General features: G+C 46.0%; 1 protein-coding gene across 1 annotated transcript in view; it reads right to left on the bottom strand.

Annotated features, from left to right (window-relative positions):
* Positions 1-21,604, bottom strand: part of cntn4 (contactin 4) — a gene marked incomplete at its 5' end in the record, with an annotated part of 181,972 nt that overhangs the window by 147,128 nt on the left and 13,240 nt on the right. Inside the window, one exon of the mRNA XM_080728858.1 lies at positions 2,158-2,290. Within this exon, the coding sequence (XP_080584984.1) occupies positions 2,158-2,290 (133 nt within the window). The remainder of the gene's footprint in view (positions 1-2,157; positions 2,291-21,604) is intronic.

Below are 21,604 nucleotides of genomic sequence, written 5' to 3' on the forward strand. Positions count from 1 at the left end.
TTCAAAGCAGCCAAAGGTATGGCTCCTCCATACCTCCAAGACCTGATCAACCCCTACACCCCCACCCGTTCACTTAGATCAGCCAACACAGGGATGCTGACAGAACCCTCGCTAAAAACTCCAGGGCAAAAATCCACTCGTCCGAGACAGTTTGCCCTCCTGGCCCCCAAGTTGTGATATAAACTCCCTGTCACACTTAGAACAACGGACTCACTCGCTAGCTTTCGCCGTGGACTGAAGACTCACCTCTTCAGACTCCACCTAAACCCTTAGCACTACAGAAAATCAATGACCATACAAGAAGCTAGTTAGCATTTGTTTTTAGGTTTTTAGAACTTTGATTATATTGTGTTTTTTTTTTCTAGATAGATATCCATTTGCACTTGTTATATTGCTGTTGATGTACTGACATATTATCTTGTGATGTTTTGTATCTGCTTATTGTAAGTCGCTTTGGATTAAAAGCATCTTCTAAATGCCTAAACTGTAAACTGTAAACTAGACTTCCGTAATATATAACAACCGCTAAAACTGCTCTTCAGCCTTTTAAAACCTATGAAGAGGATAACCCTCGTGCTGCAGTATGGTGCGTAGTTTTATCTTTGTCTGTTTCTTTGTGACAATCTCCAAAGAGTTGGAGAGATGCCAATAATGGAACCATGCTTTTGATTAGTTCATTCAGCCTGTTCCTATCTTTTGAGCTAACGCTGCCACTCCAGAAACCCCCGCATAAAACACAACATTAAAACACCAACAAACTTCAAAGGAAAAGTCTTTGGTCTTCTCCTTCCAGTGTAGTTTAGCATCAATGAAAGTTATTTAAAGGTAGGAGGTATTTCTTTCTTTTCTTTCTATTTTTCTTTTCTTTACATTTAGTGTAGGCTATTATCTTAAATAAAACCTTCCTATTTATTCATTATGTGTTGTGAATTAACGCTCCCCACACATTTCTGTGTTGCTACTGTTATATGTAGGTAGGAGCCGATAGCACACAGAGCCACCCGGGTTCCCTCCCCGAACACGGCCAGTTGTGTTCGCAAATAGAATCATGGCGAATTTGAACAGCTAATCTACGCGGTGGTGGACAGGTACCTCTGCACCACCTGAGCACCCAGAGGTGACTATTTCAACAGGGTGGCCTTTGACTGAGACTTTTTCGTTCTAAAATCGATGACCAATTCTTTGGTAATATTTACTGTAGGCATATTATGTCAAGGAAAATACATTTGGAAAAGAAGATTGTATGAACTACGGTTTAAGAGTTATAGGCCAAAATGTTAATCTGCTACAGTATATATAGCATGAATCTGAATTCTACTAGAATCTGCACCCAAAGAAACTACAGACCTCTCCACAAGACTCCAGCAGAGAGCGCCGCCTTCTCCTAATGGTACTGAACCAGTTAGGAGTTCTATTGTACAGTATATATAGCGCCACCAATGTCATTTGATGGGTATGTGCAGGTGGTATGTATATGTGTGTGTGAATGTGAGTGAATGTGTGTGATTATGTACTGTGTTGTGTGTAAATAAAACAATAAAAATATATTTAAAAAAAGAAATAAATATATAGCACCACCATGAGACCTATTTGAAAAATGTAAGATGGCATTTCTTCCTTGCGTTCATGATTTGAGGCATTGTGTTCCGATGGTGCCACTCCTGCAAATTTTGGAAGCTAATCTTAACCTTACAGGATGGAATATGACAAATCTGTCTTAATCACATGACCATCGAGATAATGTGTACCGATTTGCGAGATGTTTGCACAAAAATCCGTAGGAGTGATATCACAAAATGTGTTTAAAAAAAACTCGCCCTCTCGGTGGCGATAATATAACAGGCCGACATGAGAAATGTGGGGCAAAGGTTTTTACTTGGCCTCGACAAAGGGGGAGGGGGGGATGGGGGGCTATAGAAGGGTAGACATCTTGGGGCGCCTGCTGGCCTGGTGGTCAAGGCGCATACCACATACTAGGCTATGACGCCTGCTGGCGTCGCCGGTTTGATTCCCGATCCGGACGACCTTTGCCGCATGTCATTCCCCATCTCTCTCCTCATTTCCTGTCAGTCTACTGTCCTAATGAATAAAGGCATAAAAGGCCCAAAAACAAAAAAAAGAAAAAAGAAAGAAGGGTAGACATCTTGTTGTACTTACCGGTAAAGTGGAGGTGGGCTTCCCTGTGCCTCACAACTGAACACAACCTCTCTGTTCTTCTCCAAAGAGTCCACAGGGAACACAATGCTGCCAGGTTGCTTGGTGAACACAGGACTCTGCAGGACACCACTCTCTGCAGGGCGGGGAGGAAAGACAACACAGGCGGTGTGACGCTTAGACACAGAACCTGCTTGCAAAACAGGCAATTAGTCAGCGGTGGAAAACAGGTCAGTACTTCTAAACCATTAGCAGAGCAAAACCACAAGCACACACAACACATCAATTCTTTCTGCCCGTCACAAGACCACAGCACGCACGAAGAGTGATCTGAAGTGAGACATGTCTTCAGGAGCTATTTAGGCGGTAATAAGATATAGCTCCTGGTTTATATTGAACAATTGTCAGGCAAAGTGTTTTCATTTGCCTTTTTGTCAACTTACATCCCATTTACTAACACTGTTGATTGGAGTGTTGTTGTCCCCGTAGATTTCTGAGCGATTAGTGGTGTGGTTTGTGTTCCACGGTTGTGAATGATGCACACAAATGGAAGTCTCCATTGCTCCACTTTAGAGTGTCATTATGCGTGTGTAAGCGTGTGACTTAAATGGCAGTAAGGATGTGGAATAAAGCATAACTAATATTCTTTGTAACCCTCTCATCTTTGCCCTGGGGTGGGATTAGAGGCTACTTATTTCAGTAGAATATGTTCACTTTTAAGCTTGTGTGCCACCATAGGGATCATTAGCAGTCAATGGCCGCTAACCCACTAGTCCATTACTTTCATTTTGATATTTCATTTAATTTTCATAGTTATTCACACTCAAGTTTGACCTGTGTATATTTTTATATAAAGAGGTTGATCACAGCTGAATGCCTAATTCACTGTGAATGCTTAAATGGATAAATGATTAAGCAAAGTAAAACTTAAAAAATGTAAGGTCTATAAATCAGATTCTAGCACTGCCTTTGCCTTTGTTTGTTAGAAGACAGCAGAGGCGTCACAAGGGGGGGGGGGGGGGGGGGGGCTAAGTTACAAAGGCCCAATGTGGAGGGGCCTTAATTATCTTATACTTTAGCTATTGAAAAATAGCAGATATACAAGCTGCAAGCTTGTAGATCTGCTATTTTTGAAAAGTCGTGAAAATATGCTAGCTTCTGGGGGTTCCCTGGAACTAAATATTTTGAGATGGGGGTCTGTGGCCAAATACATATAGTTTTGGGAGTCCTTCACATGAAAATATTTGAGCACCACTGGCATAGAAACATAGGTTTTTCAAAAAAACCTTCGAAGGATTTGAAAAATTCATACAAATTTACAAGCTTTTTCTAAAATAGCAGCTCTACAAGCTCGCAGCGCGGCACTCGGTGCCACGGTGCCACGCTGTGAGCTTGTATATCTGCTATTTTTCAATCGTAAAAGCACAACATTTGAGTGAATCCTTGTACCCAGGCCCCAGCATTTGGTGTGACACCCCTGGAGGACAGTGCAGCCTGCTATAAATTAGCCTTAAGAAAGCTATGACAGGGACAAGGTAGAGGCTCTGGCAGGAATCCATCCTCTGCCAGCAGGAGCACTCGTGGTTCCGGAGGCAAATGTCTCCACCACTGTGCTGCCATCAGCCTGCACACCACAAGCCCCTTGAATACAAATTATACATTTCTTGGGCCCCATGTAGAGAATCAATTAACATTACCCACCCAAAAAAATATATCGCTTGGAAGGGGGAGAGCTACTGAAGAGACTAGATAATTTGAAAGCAGGTCATTGTCAGTACTGTGACTACAAATGAATGGACTGATGTCATGATAACCCATGAAGAGAATTATAGCAAACAAAAGGGACGTGGCAGCGATGGGAGAGAGGCAGAGTGAGATTGCCGTTAGGACCAATATATCGTCCCTGTCGGGCAGAAACCTTGTATCTCCAAGTAAAGCTCTGCTTCATCATACAAGACTGTCGCACAAAACTAGGGACAATAGGAGATCTACAAGCACACAAATGCGAGGCGTGGTGTGCTTGTACATCAGCTATTTTCACTATTTAAAATCATTTTTAAAATGATAAATACAAAACAAACGGTTTTGGACATCCACGCGACAACGAAGATATACACAGCATAGATAGACCAACAGATAGTAGCATCATTGAGATGACAATAGTACAGACGTCTATGTTTCGGTTAAACACACAAGGCACAATGATCACATACCCTAGTAAAGCAAGATGCACATCATAACGAATGCTTTATTCTCACCTTTGACCAGACCAGTCATTAAACTGTGTTCTAATTTGCCTACGCCCATATTATTATTTAATATAATATTCAGGATATTATATTATTAATCTATCCTCTGCAATTATTATATTTATAAATAATTTACTAATTTATTATTATTGCTGTTTTCAAATTTTCAGGTTCAGGGTCAAGTTTACAGGATATCGTTTAATTTACAATAACTATTTTCAATCACTGGATAGCATTTTTATAATAATGGTTTGCATTTTTATAGCGCTTTTCTAAGCAAGTTGCGAACTCAAAGTGCTTTACAATGGTCCATTCATTCATACATTGGGAAGTGAAGCGGCAAACAGTCAACGCCAGCGTCCTCACTTCCTACATTCTCACACCAATGGTGGCAACTGGCGAGCTAACACCATTGGAGGCAACGCAGGGTTCAGTGTCTTGCCCAAGAACACTTTGACAGGAGCCGGGATTTGAACCATCAACCCATGGATCATTGGCCAACCTGCTCCTGAGCCACAGCCGCCGTGCTGTGTGTACATGTAGCCAGAAATATACAGTATGTACATTTCTGCACATTCTTAAAGTGATAGTTCGCCTATTTTGTAACCACAGCTGTATGGAGTACTCACCTGTAATGGACTTGTTCCGAGGGTATTATTTGGTCTAACTGAATGCAGTGGTCAGAAATGTGGTCATTTTTATATATAATATATATAATGATATATAATAAAATATATCGTCTGTACCATTGGTTCTCAAAGTGGGATCCGGGGACACCCAGGGGCGGTTTTGTGGATTAGTTTATTACAAAAAAATGGGTCGGGCAACTCAATGGAACTACTTTTAATTCAGCAGAAAACTGACCACATCTCTGACCACTGCATTCAGTTGACCAAATAATGCCCTCGAAACAAGTCCATTATAGGTGAGTACTCCATACAGCTGTGGTTACAAAATAGGCAAACTATCACTTTAAGTATAAGTACAACTCTCTTAATGTTAGATTATGTTTGAGTTAATACAGAGATGTCTTTAAACAAATCGCATTGATTACTAATCCCTGATTAGTATGGACTATTGGGAGAGGTGTCTTTGTTTTTCTGAGTAATCTCTCACGCTTAACAACTCTACATATTTGGTTGGATACTCACTCCGCTGACTGGACCTCGTTGAATAGTTGGTTGAAAATGAATTAGGTAATTGTTGACATTGTCAAAACCAAAATACATTGGACCAATATACTGTAATTCACAAGCTGGTTTGTCGGCAGCAAGGCTCTTGCCGTACAAGTCAAGGGCTTTTGTGTGTGTATTCTGATTAAATGCAAAGTGATTTTAACATGCTTTTATACAAATCTCAACATGTGATTCCATCTAAAAAGGTCATGAAAAAAGGAAAACTATAAAGTGGCTGAGATGTACAGAGAAAAAACCGAAGGTTAATTTAACCCTGAAAACAGACCCTTGCAGGTCCATTTTCACAAATAAATGAACACTCAGAATTTTACTGTGTAAGCACGCCAAAAGCCCAAAGCAAAGCTCACTGAGACCTGGGCTTGTGTAGCGGCAAGCGGTAAGTCTGGGCTCTCGCCTCATTACCCCTTCCTTCAGCATGGCTGTGGACTTGAGGCTAATGTGTGCTTTCTCTGTGTGCCCTGCAATGAATAGTTCACCTGCCAGAGTCAAAAACAAAGATTTGTTTCAATCTTACGGCAAATTTTATGACTGGATATCAGACATTTTAGTTTTTTACTTATGTTGCTTATTGGCGCTTGCAAAAAATATACCTTTTTTAATATCATTGTGATATTACTAATAATACTAATAATAGTATCACTGCATTCTATCTATCATACTGTATGATAATACCTATTCAGTCCAAATATTTCTTGGATTTGGTCACACTATTCAGTATTCATGGGCTACATGCACAAATCTGTCATGTGTTAAGAGGGATGGATGGATTAAAAAGTAAAGTCTTCCTTACAGACAGTGCTTCAGTTACTCAGAGTTAATCTTAATCCAGGCTTAACATCGGCATTAAAGTCATGTATTTTTTATGTATTTTCCCCATGTTATTGCCATATAATACTTTAGCACAGGAGAAGTAAAGCATTCTGTATGCAGTATTAATATTATTATATTAGTATCATGTTGTGCTACAGTATATCTATGGTAACTCTGACAGATAAGTCTTGATCACATGACTACACAGATAGTGCCGAGTCGCGCCAAAATCTGTAGGAGTAGGGGAGAGTGGGGTAAGAGCCACTTTTTACATTTGCTCCCCTCTAGGCAAACTAAAAGATATATCAGTACTACAAATTCAGTAATTTGGGATGTTTCCTAACAATGGAAGTTATCAGAATGTATTCAAGACAAAATATGATTGTTTTGAAAAAAGAAGTGGTCTTGTGTCTCACTTTACCCCAACTGAGTAAACTGAGACAGACCAGAGAAATCAAGGGGGTAATGGCTTGTTTTGTAAAAGACTTGCACATTTTTACTGGTAAATATGCTATGAAGTTGCGGAAACGTTATCATTTTTACACCTGCAATGGCTAGTTTTAAGTTTTGTTTCCAAAATACCAGCCCATTCTCACCCCCTCTGCTTCACCCGTCCAACACGTTCCTAACTCGCTTTCTGCTTCACCCGTGCAACGCTTTGGGAACACCTATTGCATCTACGGTCGGACACGAACGGAGAGTTTTAGGACGAGAACGTAGTGTCTTAGTACGCATGCGCCGACAACTGGAATATTTTACGATGACGGCCGTCACGGGGAATCGAACCCAGGTCTCTGGATTTGCATCACCATGCTCTACCGACTGAGCTAACCAGATGACTGGGAAATCACTTTTTTTTGTGCTTTTATCTTTGACAAAACGTGGATGATAACGTAGTCCCTTCTTTGAGCCGTATTCGGACGCGGAAGCAGTCCCCTGGTCAAAATTTACTATTCTGTCCATAACGGCACATAATTCGGTAACGCGGCTGAGTCGGCTCATGCGCCGTTCACACCGTTCGGGGGGTTCATTGGCGCCTGAGACGGCACCGCTCCGTCGTTTATAGTGGCGTGAGCGGTAGCGACGGGTGGCTGGTAAACCAGTGAACCCTTCAAAGCGGTATCGAATCCCGCTTCGGGAACTGCTTTTTTTTCTCTTTCTTCTTAGACCACCCAATGCGTCCAACCCGTGAAACAGTAGGCAATCCCAAAGCGTCTATCGTCCGACGCAGAACGGTAGGTTCCGTACGGAACCATTGTTTACTTAGATATGGAAGGATGACCTCCCACTTGGGTAATGACGCCCCCTGGCGATCATTCAGAGAAACTACTTCAGCTCCCGTACTAACGTAGGTAGGAAGGGCCTGTCACTCAAACCGGAGTGACCCGCCTCCAGGCTATATAAACCCCCGGAGGCGGAAGTAACATCCTCTTAATACCACTCTCTGCCACATTCAGTGAAACAGAGGGGCATTACGTGGGAGGTCATCCTTCCATATCTAAGTAAACAATGGTTCCGTACGGAACCTACCGTTTACTGTCAATATTCCAGGATGACCTCCCACTTGGGATTCTTAAACTCCCCTCTAAGCCACAACCTACTCTCATACCCCCACACACCCCTCATACGGGTGAGCACAGCCCCAACGGGCGTGACCCATCACCCAGAAGGTCCCAGGCCCACCGGACCTGGGTGTGAAGGCATGAGAAAATAAAGAGAGACCCTGACAGACCGAAGTCCGCCTCATTCAACTAAATGAAAAGGACAAGTCCGCCTTATAAGTAAGACACACTATATAAGGAAAACACAGGGTCCCCCCAAAGTACCCCAGGTGGCTACATGCCCACCTGTGGGAGGGGAAGATCCGACTCCTCTATGACGTAGAGGAGGCAACTGCACCCAGAACCGAATGCGCTAGCGAAGAGGATTCGATATCCAGGTGATAGTAGGCTGCAAAGGTAGAAGGCGAAGACCAATTCGCCGAAACACAAATCTCCTGAACGGAGACTCCCTTTGCCAGTGCCCACGAAGTAGCCACACCTCTAGTGCTATGGGCTTTAAGTGCCGCCGGCACTTCCACACCCGCACTAGAGTAAGCCAGCCTAATAGCATCCACAATCCACCTCGAAAGAGTGGGTCTAGACACCGGCTTTCTGACAAGAACATTGCCCATTTCTACAAAGAGCTGAGAAGAAGCTCTAGAACCAGCAGTCCTGTCACAGTAGGCCTTCAATGCCCTGACAGGACAAAGGCAATTCAGCCGTTCATCCTCCACCGAGACAAACGGAGGAGGATGAAAAGCCAGAAGAACAACAGGCTCCTTAGGAACCACCATGTTCTTAGGAACAAACTTAAGATGAGGCTTGAGCAACACCTTGAGATCATTGTTCATAAACTGCATGCACTCCGCAGACACCGAGAGAGCTTGCAGGTCACCAACTCTTTTAGCCGTGGCCAAAGCCAGCAAAAGAGCCGTCTTGAAACTCAAAAGTTTCAAAGGCATCCCTACAAGCGGCTCAAAGGGAGCCCGACATAGGCCCCCTAGAACCACCTGCAGATCCCAAACTGGGAACAAAGACCTAGTCACCGGCCTCAAACGTTCAACTCCTTGCATGAACTTGATGACCTCCGGGACTTTAGAAGGTGCCTTGCCCGCCACCCCCAGGTGACAGGCATTAATAGCCGCCAAATACCCCCTAAGGGTAGAAAATGCTAGACCACTTCTCAAGCGGTTCTGCATAAATTCCAGAATTTCCTGGGCTGACGCCACATGAGCCACCACAGGTGGAACACGCGACTCACACCAGTCCTCAAAGGCATTCCACCTTCCATCATAAGACGCCCTCGTAGAGGGCGCCTTAGCACTCTGAATGGTATCAACCACTTCAGAAGAAAAACCGGCTGCCAGCAGGTTTAACCTTTCACGTGCCAAACCCACAGGTCTAGGACCTGCAGGTCTTGGTGGAAGATCTCCCCCCTGGCCTGACTCAACAGGTCCCTGCACTGAGGCAGCTGCCAACCCGGTTCGCAAAGGAGAGGGGCGATCGCCGATCTCCACGTGCCCTTGTAGGGAGCCACCAGGAGCATCTCCAGACCGAACCTCCTGACTCTCTGGGTGGGTCGGATTAAGTCGAAGGGGGGAAACGCGTACAGTAACCTCTCGGCCACGTGTGCGCTAAGGCGTCCAACCCCAAGGGAGGACTGCCCTTCACCGCGAAGAACAACGGACACTTCGTATTCTCCGCTGACGCAAACAGGTCCGCCACTGGCTGACCAAACTTGCGAAAAATCTGGCTCACCACCCTGGGGTGGATAGACCAATCCTCGTAGCGAGGACCTCCCCTGGACAGGAGATCTGCTCCGCTGTTGAGGAGACCTGGGACGTGTGAGGCCCTGATCGACTTGAGGCGCGACAAGCACCAAACCGTCAATTCTCGAGCCAGACGGTCCAGTGGCAACGACGACAGGCCCCCCTGTTTGTTGACATAAAACATGGCCGTCGTATTGTCTGTCCTGACCAGGACGTGACAATGCAAAATCCAAGGCTCGAAATGCTTGAGCGCCAGGAGTATAGCCATCAACTCCAAATAGTTGATGTGACGACCCCTCATCTCCAGAGGCCAAAGCCCCTGCGCTGTGCGCCCCTCGAAAGTGGCTCCCCATCCACTGAGACTGGCGTCTGTCGTGATCGACTTGTGGGAAACCACCTCGCCAATCGAGACTCCGCTGGTGAGGAACCCCTCCACCAGCCACGGAGACAGGGCGATCGCGCAGGAAGGGGAAACCGTAACCTTCTTGTACTTCAAGGAGGGCGGGATCCCGAGGGATAACATCCATCTTTGAAAAGGTCTCATATGAAACCTGCCCAAACGCAACAGATGTACTGCGGAAGCCATCATTCCCGTCAGTACCATGCAACTCCTGTAAGTGACCTCCTGGCCCACTTGAAAGGAGTCGAGACATTCCCGAAACCTGTCCACCCTCTCCTCTGAGAGACGGGCCGACATGTCGGATGAGTCCAGAAGGACCCCAATGAATGTAAGACGACTTGCTGGAGTCAGCATGCTCTTGCCGTGGTTGACTATGAAACCTAAGGCCTTCAGGTGAGCCAAAACCACTTGTGTGTGACGCGCCACTTCGTGGGCGGAGCTCGCTGAAATCATCCAATCGTCGATGTACGTCGCCAACCTGACGCCCTGCTGTCTCAGCGGGGCGATGGCTGCTTCGGTCACTTTCACGAAAACCCTCGGGCTCAGTGACAGACCGAAAGGGAGTACTGTATACTCGTACAGGCGACCCTCGAAGGCGAACCGAAGGAATTTCCTGTGTGGGGGATAAATCTGGACGTGCTGATAAGCATCCTTCAGATCCACTGAACAGTGGAAATCCCCTTGCCTGACCGACCGTAACATGGTGGGTACTGTTAGCATCCTGAAAACGTACTTCTTCAGGTACACGTTTAGTGCCTTTAGGTCCAGGATGGGACGTAGCCCCCCCCCCTTTTTGGGCACCAGGAAATAGCGGCTCCAAAATCCCATGCGGGATTGGGTCCTGTCCAGCTCCACTATAGCACCCTTGCTTAGCAATGAGCTGATCTCTTCTCTCAAAAGACTTGCTTTTAAACCACGTGCTCTGGTATGAATAACCCTGCTCGAAAGCGGGGGTATATCTGCGAACTGTAACCTGTAACCCCTGGTTATCGTTCGAAATACCCAATGGCTCGGGTTGCATAACTTCCACTGGCGCGCACAGCGTGCTAGCGTGTTTTGAGCGAGAGAAACCCCACCACTGTGCTTCCGTGACGGCGGAGCTTTTTGGCGGCCGGACCGGAAGTGGGGAACCTGCGTATCCGTATCCGGAACGACCGGATGCGGAGCGCAAGGGTTCAATAGGCCGCATGGCGGAAACACCTTCTGGTTGTACCACTTGACTAGCGGAGCTATTTTGCGGCGGGACCGGAAGTGGGGAACCTGCGTATCCGTATCCGGAACACCCGGATGCGGAGCGCAGGGGTTCAATAGGCCGCAAGGTGGGAACACCTTCTGATTGTACCGCTTGACTAGCGGAGCTCTTTTGCGGCCGGACCGGAAGCGGGGAGCTAGCGAATCCGTATCCGGTGAAACCGGAAGCGTTCGGTTTTCGCTCGATAGAGCGACAGGAAGAGCAAAGCGATTCGACTGATAAACAGACTCGCCCACAACTAAAGCATTCTCCCCTGACAGGAGAGGAACTTTTACGTTTAATACCTGCTCTAAGGCCTTTATGCTTGTCCCTTGACCCGGGCTCATAGTAGGCCGACAGAATTTCTGACTCAAGGTTAAATTCATAGCATCGCTCACGCGAGGGAAAATCCACTCGCGCGCATGAGGAACCATATAATTGTTTGACGTTAACATTACTGGTTGCTGATAAAACCTCTGACTGATTAAAGAGTCCTGACGGGACTCCATCATTCTTACAGGAGGCATGCATAAAGGATTCATAATGTCGACGCGAGGGATATCCCACTCGCGCGCTTGAGGAACCACATAATTGTTTGACATTAACATTACTGGTTTCTGATAAAACCTGTGATTGATTATCGAGTCCTGACAGGACTTCATCATTACTACAGGAGGCATGCACGATGGGGTCGTCTGTGCTAGTGCGAGAGAGTTGGACAGAGACAGACTTTGCTCTTTCAACATGTTTATTGTCGACACAGGAGGCATCAAAATCAACATTTTCATTTCCCCGACACGGGGTACCGAAAAACGCCCTCGTTTGGGGGGAGGGGGACCGAGAAACACCTCGGACCCCCGCCCCAGCACAATTCCCCTCTTCAGAGTGTCATTTGCGCTGTCCCCTACCGCGGCCACCGCGGTATGAAGACTGCTGCCTGCCATCCTTGGACGGGCGGCGCGGCTGAGCGCGCTCGGGAACCACAGCCTTGCTGCGGGGCCTGTCAGGCGCCCTGGCTGCAGAGGCTCCCCTGGAGGAAGACGAGTGCTTCTTAAAAGAAGCAGAGCGGCCCCTTTCCTTGGCGCGGGAGGAGCGGGACGTCCTCCTAGCTTGCTGCGGTTCATCCTGTGGCACTGTGGTGGACTCGACGATGTCCTTAGCCGCCTTGAAGAAGGTAACTCTACCCTGCAGCAGCTCCAAGCCCCCACCCATGAGGGTGGTGGGACTGTTCTCCATGTTTATGAGAGACTTGTACATCTCCCCGCGAGGACCTAGAGGCTTCTCGCCCACGTCCCTCTTAGGCTCGAGGTCGACATAGTCGAGCCAGCGGGCTCTCTCAGACTGGAGGTTGTAGTCCATGGACCTGCCCATCCACTTAACCGCATGCCAATTGACCTTCAGCATGATGTCAAATAGAGTGTTCAGTTCAGCTGTGTGCTCCCCCGTGGGCAGACCTTTGACCAGGTCCTTGGTGGAAGCGAGCAAGAGCTGGATCAGATTCAGGTCCTTAGCGGCCAGAGCAGCGGACCGGTAGGCGTTACGAGCCCTGTCCGACTGCAGCTTGTCCTCCAGGACAGTGAACCCCGGCGGGTTGGTGCCGACGGGGCCAACAAACGGCCCGTTTTTAGCTGTGCCTACATCTTTGTACTGGGGTCTGACGGAACTCAGAAAAGATTGTGCCAACAGGTGGTCCAGGTTAGGGCAGGTGGACATGCCTGCCTCCGCACCGCCCACCAAATCCAACACAGAAAAAGGCAGCTTCCTGGGGTCTTTATGTGTCTTCCATGAGGAATGGAGGGCCTTGGTGAAACCTTTCACCAGCGGCAGCCTGGAGAGGACATACGGGGCGGGAACCGAAGGCTCCTGCCCGGGCATTTCGTCATCATCCTCGGCCTCTTCAGAGGGGAGAGGAGGTGGCAACTCCTCTCCAACTCTGGCCAGAGCTCTCATGTAGACTGTGAGATGATCCAGCATTTCTGCTGCAGAATCGACGTCCTCTGCTCCCGCTTCACTCGCTTGACTGGCGGGTGGAGGGGCAGTGGTGCCTGAGGAGGCCTGGGAGCTCCCTGCGGCGTCCAGTTGACGTGCTGGAGCCGCAGGGGCATTACCTTTCACAGTGACCGTGAGTCGAGAACCCTCGTCCTCGACGGAGTCCTCCTCCTCCTCGGCCGTGTATCCAGAGTATTCAGAACCAGAACCCTCGCTCTGACAGGAGCTCAGGTCCGACTCTCGCCTGAAGGTCTGGACTGTTTTGGTGATGCTCACGTCGAGGGGGACGTCCCCGACGGTCACATCCAAGCGTTTCTTTTTGGGCACCGCGCCCGAAGGGGAAAAGGCTACCGGAGATTTCGTCATCTGGATGTTAGCCTTCTTGGTCGCCTTCTTAGCGGCGACTTCACCAGACCCGCCAGCTCCAGTGACAGTGGAGCTAGCTGCGGTCGGTTGCGCGGCAGGCGGTGTCTCATGTAGCACGGCGCCATCTTGACTTGGAATGGCGCGCTGATTGCCAAGCGGATCTCCGGAAGGCAGCGCCGCACCTTGACCAACGGTGCGGTCCGCCTGGGGAAGGAAAGACTGGGCTGTGGGGTTGAGAGCAGTGGACCCACCTGGTGGAGCGCAGGCCCCGAGGCCTGCCCTGGCTAGGTAGAACCGGTGTATCAGTACATCGTGGTCGTAGGCCACGCAGCAGTCACAGAAAGGTCCTGCTCTCCCCTGAGGACTCAGTGCAGAGAAGGCGTGTGCAACGCCCATGCAGCCGACACAGAGATGGTGAAGATCCTGTCCGTCGATGAGTCCTGGACAGCCTGGACATTGCCTCGGCAGGAAGGCCAGAGGATCCATGGCGAAGCACTGTAGATAGAGTTAACCAGAAGCAGACGAGCTAACAAGCTAACGGCTAATGCTAGGCCACGCTTGATTCGGGCAGGGCCTGAACAAGCGGTAAGCAGTGTAGCTAACGTTAACAATAGCAGACGAGCTAACAAGCTAACGGCTAATGCTATGCCACGCTTGCTTCGGCGGAGGCCTGAACAAGCAGTAATAATCCTTTGTTATAAAAGGAAATAACCGTCGATTTAGGACGGAACAAGAATAAGTATTCTTAAGTACGGGTTAATTCAACACTCGCCAGTGGGCGACTCCAATGCCACCGCTTTAGGCTAATGCGCGAAGAATAATAATACAAAGGCTGAGTTTCAACTTATCTGAATGTGATATCGCAGAGAGTGAAAAGAGGATGTTACTTCCGCCTCCGGGGGTTTATATAGCCTGGAGGCGGGTCACTCCGGTTTGAGTGACAGGCCCTTCCTACCTACGTTAGTACGGGAGCTGAAGTAGTTTCTCTGAATGATCGCCAGGGGGCGTCATTACCCAAGTGGGAGGTCATCCTGGAATATTGACAGTAAACAGTACTTCACAACGCGTCGGTTGTATGACGCTTTAGGGGTGAGAACCTGTTGAAAATGCGGACAGCAAGTGCAGACAGCTTCTCTGTGGCTAGTTTCAGAATATAATGCACGCTCAACTACGCCTCCTCGCCTCACAACAACAGATAACCACGCCTAGGGCCGTTTTTTCCTACAGGTGGAAGAGTCGCTTGCCTGGAGCGCCAAGTCTCCAAAGGCGATGCGCTGCCATGTAGCCCTATAATATTTGCCGCCAGACTGGCATTAATCAGACTCATTTATACTGCGCTGATGTTCTCCTGTGAAATGGCGCCCTCCTAAGGTAGCATTTTTCTATGAGACACACCATGGCATGTGACAGGAACCAAATGGACCCTTATGGGTATGTAACTCAGAGAGTGTACTAATGGAACCAAATGGACCCTAACTCAGAGAGTGTACCAATGGAATGTATTGTAGGCTAAATCAATGTTTCTATTAGTGGACACAGTATGTAAAGCGTTTATCAATTAATAGTTATACCCCAATGAAGGAAGCTTGTGTGTGGGTAAATTGTACAGAAGGCTTAATGTCATCCAGCAATATAATCAAACAGTTATTCATACGCAATAAACTCACACAGCTTTTGAAAGGAAGAGAGATAAATGGTATATACATATAGCACTCTCCAAAGCGCTTTACAATGTGCATTATGTTCACCCAATCATACACCGACCGAGGTTAACCATGCAAAGCACCAACCTGAGCACTTAGGGGTCAAGTAATCTGAGTTCCCATAAGTTCTTGCATAAAAACGGAAGGGGCGAAGGGTTTAAGAAGTGTCTTGCTCAAGGACAGGGTATTGAAGGACAAATAAAAGGAAATAAAATCATACATATTCTCAGTCAGTTGTCCCTCGAATACGGTTCAATTCAACTCACTCAAATGTATTTGTATGGGCCTTAATCACTGTTATGGTCTCAGGGCTTTACAGGCTCACATATAACAAAGGAAACAATAAGATACTTGTCCTTAAACCCTTAAAGCGTCCAAGAAAAATCCCTTGATGGGAGAAGAAAAGGAAGGAAGGATCACAAAAGCCCTTTCCAGGTAGGACAAAGCTATTAAACGTTGATGCTGCTATAGTGAAAGCAGTAACACTAGTAGCGAATACAAAGCATTTGAACAGGGTAATTGGACTGATGTGTTTTCTACTCTGACAGGTACTGTACGTCATTACAGCTCTCAGTAGAGTGGCTGAATCCCAGTGGAAAAGCAGACGGGTATTTAGAATTATGATGCAACACAAATATAGCATATACTCAGCAAACAACCTATAAAAACAAATTATAAAACAACTTCCTAACATTAACAAGTACCAAGTCTGGTATATTGCACTGAATACACAATGTTTATACTGTAAGTGGTGTTATTACTGTACAAGTATTGATTCGAGTTCCCTCTGATAATGGACTTTAGCAAACATTATGTTCTGTGACTATAAAAGGAAAATTAAAGGAGGTGTAAGTGATATTTTCAGTTAAAATAATCGTTGAATTGCTCTATATTACTATAGTAATCATTGACTGTTTGTTCAATAATAGGGGTCTCCCCATTTCTCCAGCTCTTAAAGGGGAAGACCACCCATTTTCAATATTGAAATATGTCATTAATATACCTTAGAGGAGTTGTGTGGAAATAGAACAAAAGTTCCTCCCCTTCTGTGTTGCCTAGAACAGGAGGATTGATTTTGGGGTTTGTATTGTAAATTACAACTTGATGACATCACACATTGTATTTTGAGCGGTGGTCACACCGTCTCCATAGCGTGGCCGTGTGTGTAGGTATGTTTGTGGGTGGGTCTGTATGTAGCCTCAAGCCTGTGTAGTACCTTTTATGACCACACATGTTAAGGGAGGGGCGCTGTTTTCAGGCCAGGCCAGGCCAGGCACACACACACACGCGCACACACACACACACACACACACACACACACACAGGGGGGAAGGGGGGGGGGGGGGGGGGGGGGGGGGGGGGGGGGGGGTTGGTGGGTAAACCACCGCTCAGTTCACACGGGTGTGATTTTACAATACAAACCCCAAAATTAATCCTCCAGTTCTAGGCAACACAAAAGGGGGGGAACTTTTTTTCTATTTCCACACAACTCCTCTAAGGTATATTAATGACATATTTCAATATTGAAAATGGGTGGTCTTCCCCTTTAAGTGAACAGAATCAGGGAGGTAACTCATACATGATAAACTGGTATAACTAAAGTGGTCATTTGGTGACCAACATGCACGCGCACACACACACACACACACACACACACACACACACACACACACACACACACACACACACACACACACACACACACACACACACACACACACACACACACACACACACACACACACACACACACACACACACACGTGCATGCCCCTGAAACAGTAGTAGGCAACCTAAAATATAATTCATAATAATAGTACTTTATCATTGCAGAATTAAAGTTATTCTTACATTCTCCTCCTAAAAAGAAGAAACTAATTATTGGAGGAAAATAAAGAATGTATTAATGCTTGGATAGGTTGTTTGCTTTGACCACCAACACATGCTGGCTTACTGGTGTACGTGAGAAATTAGCAAACAAAAATAAATAATAATAAAAAAGTAATATTTTGCGGTTCCAAACTGTTTTGATAATAAAGGTTGGATATGGCCTTTGCCTCACTGGGATCCAGAGGGTTGACAAACACTGACAAGATTGCAGCCCAGCCTATCCTGCCCTTCCCATTCTCTGACAGGAAACCTCTGATCAATGTTCTTTTCCAGCCACTCAATTAGCATTGCTGCCTTGTTAAAAAAAAATAATAATAATAAAAAAAAAAGGACCTACAAGCTGTCAAGAGATTTGGAGAAATGGCATGTGGCCCACACTCGCCCGCGATGCATCCTCTGAGTGTCAGTCACATAAAACATTCATTCTTAGTCCTGTTTGGTAGAGGCTGCGTCACAAAATGTCCTCTGCAATGTGGCAAGCCCTGACACATGTGCAAACTAACCGCACATGCAGAGAAAACGCAAGGCGATCATGACTGATTTTACTCCAGTCGCATGAATAAAACATTTATTGATATGCATATCAAACAAAAGGAGTTGACAAAGCAAAACAAGGCCAAAGCGAAGGCGCTGGGCAGCGGAAGAGAGAGGCGCTCTCCTCCTGCTGTCTGGTCTGAATTGCTAACGTTGCCAATTAGCAAGGGCTTGGCTGTGCAACCTCTGGGGAGGACCCCTCCTTCATCCTGACACACTAAAGAATAATTGCTTCTCCAGAGGCAGGGCAGGTGAGTGCACCTGGAGAGAGGCAGGCTCTAGGTTACTCCGACACAAACTTCAATTCCACCGACGATGAGCTTGAGCTCTCACTAATGCTGTCATCAAGCAGATCTCTGCTCTAATGGAAGCTTTAATACGATAAGCAGCAGCGTATGAAATGTTGAAAACATTATGGCGTCAGTTTGGTTTATGGGGCATACACATATACCCTCCCCCAAACACACAAGCAGGGCACGCATGCATGCACGCACACTCTGTGAGAAGGTCTCAACGTCCTGAAGCGAAAGGGTAGAAGAGTGCCCTAATGCCTCTGTGTATGATTACTTTACTCAGCATGAGAAAGATATTAACACACTTTACGAATGACTTGGCTATTTTAAATTCAGTCATACCCTTGAACATTACAGCGGATCAGAACACCTCACACACCTTGCAGTAATCTACTGCTAATCAACACACTAATCAACACATGGTAATGAAGCAGGGACAGCTGGGCTGGTTAGGAGGTGTGTGTGTGTGTGTGTGTGTGTGTGTGTGTGTGGTGTGTGTGTGTTGTGTGTGTGTGTGTGTGTGTGTGTGCGTGCGGACAACGACCCAGGGGCACAAGGCCACAGAGTCTGCCCAGCAGCACTGGCTCAGCTGGCCTGGCACCAGCAGGCCCACTGTGGACTGACTGCTCACTGAGCGGAATGACAGAGGTCCATGTTCATTCTGCTCATTGTGAAATGGCCTGAGGAGAGAAGGGGGAGGCAGCACTTGACATCAACTAAGACCATCTGATGTATATGACAACCTAGGTGCAACCCAGGGCTGCCCTTCATGGTTGCATGGGTGGATGGATGGTTTGGATGGCAGGTCCTGTGACAATGAGATGCACCACCATTGCGGTCAGGGAGCTGGACTTAGCTTTAAAATAACCAACAATGTCAATCACTAATTATTGTTATTTCGATAAAAATCTGAGATGGTAGAATGTCTATTATTTAAATGAAAACTGGGGATTCTTGACGCTGTTATTGCTTCTAATGTTAATACCGTAAAGCCTAGCTAGACTGTTGCTTGGCGCTTTCAACAGATTTCATTCAATTTTGCTTGTGGTAAATCGATGGTAGTGGTACCGTGTCACTGCACTGGTGCAAGTCAAACAGCAGCTTTGATCTCTGTGGCTTTTATCTTATACTAGAACAAACACGCCATGTGCCCAATTATCTGTTTTATTTCTGGGCAAAGATAGCAGTGTAATTGCTGCATGCTTGAGCAAACATTGCCATAGCACCTTTCATAGATATACTGTATCATGAAATGTCACAATTAGGCTTACAACTCAGGTATCTCTGTCTGGCTCTATAATTCACTCTATAAATTCTATCCAGTAGTATCCATAGAGACCCACTGGAGCAACCCATTGCATAATGTATAGAGCCTGGCCCTGACCCTATAATCTTATCCATTTTTACAATGTCAAGGTAAATATAATATGGGTATTGTGTACCCATCAGTCTCTTAATCCTGCAAAATTGACTTACTTTGAATGCAGAGTGTGCTTTGAAACCAATCAATAGGTATTATTCATATTTACATAATGCATATTTCTATTACATTTGTATTCCTGTGACATAATTATTGCTACAATGTCGAGTGGTATTTCTGCTCTGCTGTGGGGCTTACTGGAGTCAGCAGGCTAAGCCTTGGGCAGAAGTGCTGTTTTTGGATTGGGCTACTGAATATATTGCCAGGTTTATTTAGGCTGAGTTGTAGATTACAAGACATTGCTTCAGCCACATTTTTCAAAAAATAATGGTTTCTGTAGTATCGGGGTGTATACCGTCTAGTAGATAATGTCCCATTTTCCTTCTTGCAATAGATTTGTAATAGTCAAGTGCATGTCGTGTCCTGTTTGGGGCAGGCGGTGGCTCAATGGTTGAATGTAGCCTTAAGGTGACACACAGCTACAGAGTATTGCAACACATTTGATTCTTAGTACAGGCTGACCTTACAAAAATTACTCAGTTTAGCTAGCTTATCCATCCATCCTTCAGTCCATAGTCCCATCGACCCATCTATCTATCTATCTATCTATCTATCTATCTATCTATCTATATATTTGACAGATGTGCCATTTCAAAACTTCACATGTCCTGCCATTGGCAAGACAGTAGATTTTCAGGGGATTTGCAGAAAATGTTGATTGTAGATCAGCTATTTTTGCAAGTTTCTATACATTAGAAAAGCAAAACAAAACAGGGAAAGAAACCAGTGAAAAAAATGCAGGGCATTTCAGGAAAAGTGCAATAAATAGCGAAGAGTTGAAACGGCATATCTATCTATCTATCTATCTATCTATCTATCTATCTTTCTATCTATCTATATATCTGGAAATCTATGAGACAGTGAATTTATACATTTTTTGAGGCAGTGAATTTATGTGGTGATTTACTGTAAATTAATCTAAAGCTGAATTCTGTTGGCCACGCAGACAATCTAAATTGCAAGTTGTGGATTTCAGCCTATCCCCTTCACCTCTGTGCTCCCACCTGCCATGCAATATTTACCGTAGAGCCGAGACCGGCCACACTGCTGACACGCAACAGTCTGAAGGAGAAAAAAGCACCTAATCTTTAGGCCAATAGCAGGTGACAGCAAATGAATTTATAGCGCTTACCTCAGCATAAATAAAGAAATGGCTCCAGGAGTCCAGCACCTACTGTAGGTGAATGCACTGTGTGTGGAGTGAGTGAGGTATTCATCAACTCTGACTCTAACCCTCAAAAAAATACTCTGCCCCTCCAGAGAATTGTTCAGATCTTCTCAAGAGGCCAAAACAAATGACTGGTACATATGGTTTTCTGAGTGTCTGCACAGAGTTCATTAGAGATACCGTCCCTTCTGCTACTTCTAGATAATACAAGAGGCGGCGGGTTCGACAAGTGGAACAGATACACTGGCTACACATGATCCAGTGTAGAAAATGCATTTCTCCATGCTCCTGGAGGCCTGCCAGATGTCAGGGGAAGCCTCTGTGAAGAGAGGCAATGTAAAAGACTAAATAAATGGGTTCAAGGTCAAGTAATAGAGAATATCTGCCCATATCTTTCATGCTTCCACAGAGCTATTAGAATAGATAGTGCCCTCACTGCACATAAGTAGTTCAGTGGGCTGGGAATATTCATCTTCTCTGTAGATGAGACACAGATATACGGAATACATTTTTACACCTAAGTTCTATTTCGTCACTGTCGGGCAGAAACCTTGTATCTCCAAGTTTCAAATTTGTACGTATTATTTTCGCAAAGTAAAGCCCTGCTTCATCATACAAGGCCGTCGCACAGGTCGTGAAAACAGCAGATCTACAAGCCGCGAGGCGTTGTGTGCTTGTAGATCGGCTGTTTTCACTAGTTTAAATCATTTTTAAAATGATAAATGTAAAACGAAGAGTTTTGGACATACAAGGTTTCCACCCGACAACGATGATTTCATACTCACTGATCTAGTAGCCAGAATACAAAAGAGCAGAACAGGATGTGATCAA

Source organism: Nannobrachium achirus (genome assembly GCF_963921795.1).
Source record: "Nannobrachium achirus genome assembly, chromosome: 6".
In the NCBI taxonomy this organism is placed as follows: domain Eukaryota; kingdom Metazoa; phylum Chordata; class Actinopteri; order Myctophiformes; family Myctophidae; genus Nannobrachium; species Nannobrachium achirus.